The sequence below is a fragment of the Hordeum vulgare genome, chromosome 2H (genome assembly GCF_904849725.1).
Source record: "Hordeum vulgare subsp. vulgare chromosome 2H, MorexV3_pseudomolecules_assembly, whole genome shotgun sequence".
In the NCBI taxonomy this organism is placed as follows: domain Eukaryota; kingdom Viridiplantae; phylum Streptophyta; class Magnoliopsida; order Poales; family Poaceae; genus Hordeum; species Hordeum vulgare.
The window spans coordinates 388124317-388127598 of NC_058519.1; the positions used below are offsets into that span (position 1 = coordinate 388124317).

The 3282-nt window shown below is 53.2% G+C and overlaps 1 protein-coding gene across 1 annotated transcript; it reads left to right on the forward strand.

The window, feature by feature from the left end:
* The first annotated feature begins 252 nt into the window (after nucleotides 1–252).
* LOC123430137 lies at nucleotides 253–3282 on the forward strand. The gene is made up of 3 exons (XM_045114041.1): nucleotides 253–590; nucleotides 1371–1475; nucleotides 1559–3282. The coding sequence occupies exons 1-3, from the start codon at nucleotides 390–392 to the stop codon at nucleotides 3071–3073; spliced, it is 1821 nt and encodes a 606-aa protein (XP_044969976.1). The 5' UTR covers nucleotides 253–389; the 3' UTR covers nucleotides 3074–3282.

A 3282-nucleotide genomic window follows, 5' to 3' on the forward strand; every position in this document is an offset into this window, starting at 1 on the left:
GTTGTTTTCTCTAAAAAATACATAATATGTCATTATTTAAGAATTTAGGCCCACCTCAACTTTTCTTAACTCCAATTCCATTCCTCCAAAATTGCCAAACGTGTCGTGAAATAAAATGCGAAAAACAACTATTGGAGAAGGTGGGAAATGGAGAATCTTAATATAAAATAGCAAAAGCAGAGTCACTCCTGGATCTAGTACTACCTGATAAAAATGAATTAAGTTTGGAAGGGGGGAAAAAGGATCCGTCTGTCTCTCTCTTGTCCCTGTGATGGTCTCCGTCTCCTCACACATGGCATGTGCATGCAGATGCAGAAAGAAATTGCCATCCAAAAACAACAACAGCCAATAACTCCCTGCCACCTTCCAATCTCCGACTCCATGATCCCATGACCCCCTCCGTCACTCATCACCGCCGGAGCCCCCGTGGCATCCGCACCCACCTGAGGCGACGCCAAAATGCAGCCACGCCGCCGCTCGCCGGCGCCACGGCAAGGGCGCTCGCCGCCGGGCTCTGGAGGCTGCGCCACGCGGAGCGGCACGCGGTCAACCCCGGCCCTCTGCGGCACGACGCTCATTCTCCCGTGACCGTGAGTGCCCTCGCTGCCTCCCTCTCTCATCGTTTCCTTGCTGTGATCCTCTCTCTGGTCGAGTCGCCGGTTTAGGGATTGTTCTCCTTGATTGATTCAAGATTGAGTTGTGTTCCCTTCCCTCTCTTTGATTTTCAAGAAAAGAAAATGGGGACTTTTGATTTGTTGTTACTACTGTAGATTATTTTGGGATCGTGTTTCGTTTCTTCCTGATCCTTCCTTACACACACAATGGTCAAATTGGGCTGCACTTTTGACCTCTGATCCCCAAAGGTTCCTTTGGCGCCATCTTGTTCAGTACTGATCTGGTTCGATTGTGTATTGTTTTCCTTGCTCGTTTCGGCTAGGTAGGCATGTCTGCGTAATTCAGGGCCAAATTTTGCTCCTTCTTTTTCCTCCAGTTATTCGTTTCAGTTTGATTAGGTTCAGAACTGTTTCAATTACTAGCATGATTGTCTGTAAATGATCACCACCCCCCCTGACTATTGCTGTTGTCACCCCTCCATGAATTATTTCCCCAAAAGAGAACAACATCATATAAATCAGGTGCGGGACACAACATATCCAGTCTTCAATGCCATGAAGCAAACAAACATTTCAAATTTAACCGGGTGTGTGGATTATCAGGGAAATCCCAAAACCAGCTGAATGCAATAACCTCTTGTCAATCCTATGATTCTTTCCAGTTAAGGAGATTGATTATCACCTCTATACAGGGCTCTGATTGCTACGTAACAATTAATGCTTGATACAACTACTATGTTGTTTATTTATATCCAGCGTAGCTCCCGACACCGAAGGAAAGCGAAACTCTGCAATGGCAACAAAACCCGGTGTGGTTTGGGCGTCGGAATCCCATGCAGAAATCATAGCATCTTAGACAAGGTAGGCACTGTATAATCTCTCGTGTTTTCTCTTGGCATGCATAAGCTGACTGTTCTAACCTGAGCCCATTAATTGATTATTAGATCGATGCCTGCGTCGTGGACTTGCCATATGGTTGTTGGATGGAGAAGGCAACCAAATGGGACCAGCAACATGCCTGTCTGCACAACATGCTGGCTTCACATGATCCTTGCCAGCTACCACATGTTCATCACTCTCGTGCAATGCCGGCTCACGGCCATGCTACGGCGGTGGCGGTGGCCCTGGAGGCCGAGCTTGACAAGGCCCGTGCTCGGATCAGCGAGCTCGAGGACGAGAAGTGTGCGATGAGGAAGAAGGTGGAGCGGTTCCTGAGGAAGCTCACGGAGGAGAAGGCGTCGTGGAAGAGCAGGATGCGTGACAAGGCTCAGCACGTGATCGCCGCGTCAAAAGAAGACGTCAAGACGGAGAGGCGTCACCGGCGGCAGGTGGAGGCGGCCAACGGCAAGCTGGTGAAGGAGCTGGCGGAGGCCAAGGCGTCGGCGAAGCAGGCGGCGCAGAGCTACGAGATGGAGCGCAAGGCGCGGGAGATGATGGAGGACGCGTGCGAGGAGCTGACCAAGGAGGTGGAGGAGGACCAGGCGGAGGTAGAGCTCCTGCGGCGCGAGTGCATGGGCATGCGGGAGGAGATGGAGGAGGAGCGCCGGATGCTGCAGATGGCGGAGGTGTGGCGCGAGGAGAGGGTCCAGATGAAGCTCTCCGACGCCAAGCTCGCGCTGGAGCAGAAATACTCGCAGCTCAACCGGCTGCAGGCCGAGATGGAGTCCTTCCTGCGGAAAGACGGCAAGAGCATCGACGCCAACAACTCCACGTTGCGGGAGGCACGGATGATCAGCGAGGCGGCGAGCTCCGTTCGGCTCCGCGGCGTCAGGGAGCTGAGCCATCGGAATCCTCATGCCCCCGAGGACGTGGACCGGGTGTTCCAGCACTTTTGCCGGAAACAAGAGACGCCAAGCGGCGGCAGCCCGGCGTCCAACGTTCACTCCGTCAGCCCGGCGACGGACATCTTCTTGGAAAAGCTCGATGGCTCCGCCGACCTGGAGAACGGCAGTGGCAGTAGCTGGGTCGACACTCCCGACCGTGAGCGGCGGCGTGATTCTTGTGCTTCAGCTGGTACGAGCGATCGTTCGGTGGCGCGAGCGAGCAACACGTCCTTGTTGTCCAATGGCAAAGGAGGCTGGGTTGGCAGCGGGCTCACCGATCAGGTTCACCATCCAACTCCAAGCAGGAGCGCCACGGGCAAGAACACGGCGTTGATACGGAGGCTCTGGAGGTCGGCGATCAGCGAGAGCAGGAAGAAAACAGGTGTATCTGCAGGGACGACGACATCGGAACAGAGGTCAGCCGTGATCACTCCGACATTGCCGGTTGGGGAGCAGTGCAGCTCGTCCTACTCGGTGAAACCGCATCAGCAGCGGCAGAGAAGCCACGAATCCAAAGGGTTGGCGCGAGGGCCGCACAAGGAAAAGCAGAAGCAAAGCCTGCAGGAGAAGCTTCTGGAGGCTAGGATGGATGATCACAAGCCCTCACCCAGCTCTGCAGCCAAGCACAAGATATAGCTAGCGCCATGCAAACTGAGAACTCGATTCGACACCAGATCATTACAGAGATATGTATACATGGCTGTGGCTCTGCAACCTCACCCGGCACCATATATGTATAGGATAGGATAAGCGCATTTGCACATGTTAATACAAATACCTGTATATACGTACGCAAAATCCATCTTCTTCGCTTCGCTTATGCATTTCAGTCTTCTCTGGTCCTA

Excerpts from the sequence above, each read along its gene's own strand:
- LOC123430137 (XM_045114041.1), top strand. The coding sequence starts at position 390 with ATGACCCCCTCCGTCACTCATCACCGCCGGAGCCCCCGTGGCATCCGC. Across the intron at positions 591-1,370 it reads ACGCTCATTCTCCCGTGACC|CGTAGCTCCCGACACCGAAG; the intron begins GTGAGTGCCCTC and ends ATTTATATCCAG. Across the intron at positions 1,476-1,558 it reads ATCATAGCATCTTAGACAAG|ATCGATGCCTGCGTCGTGGA; the intron begins GTAGGCACTGTA and ends ATTGATTATTAG.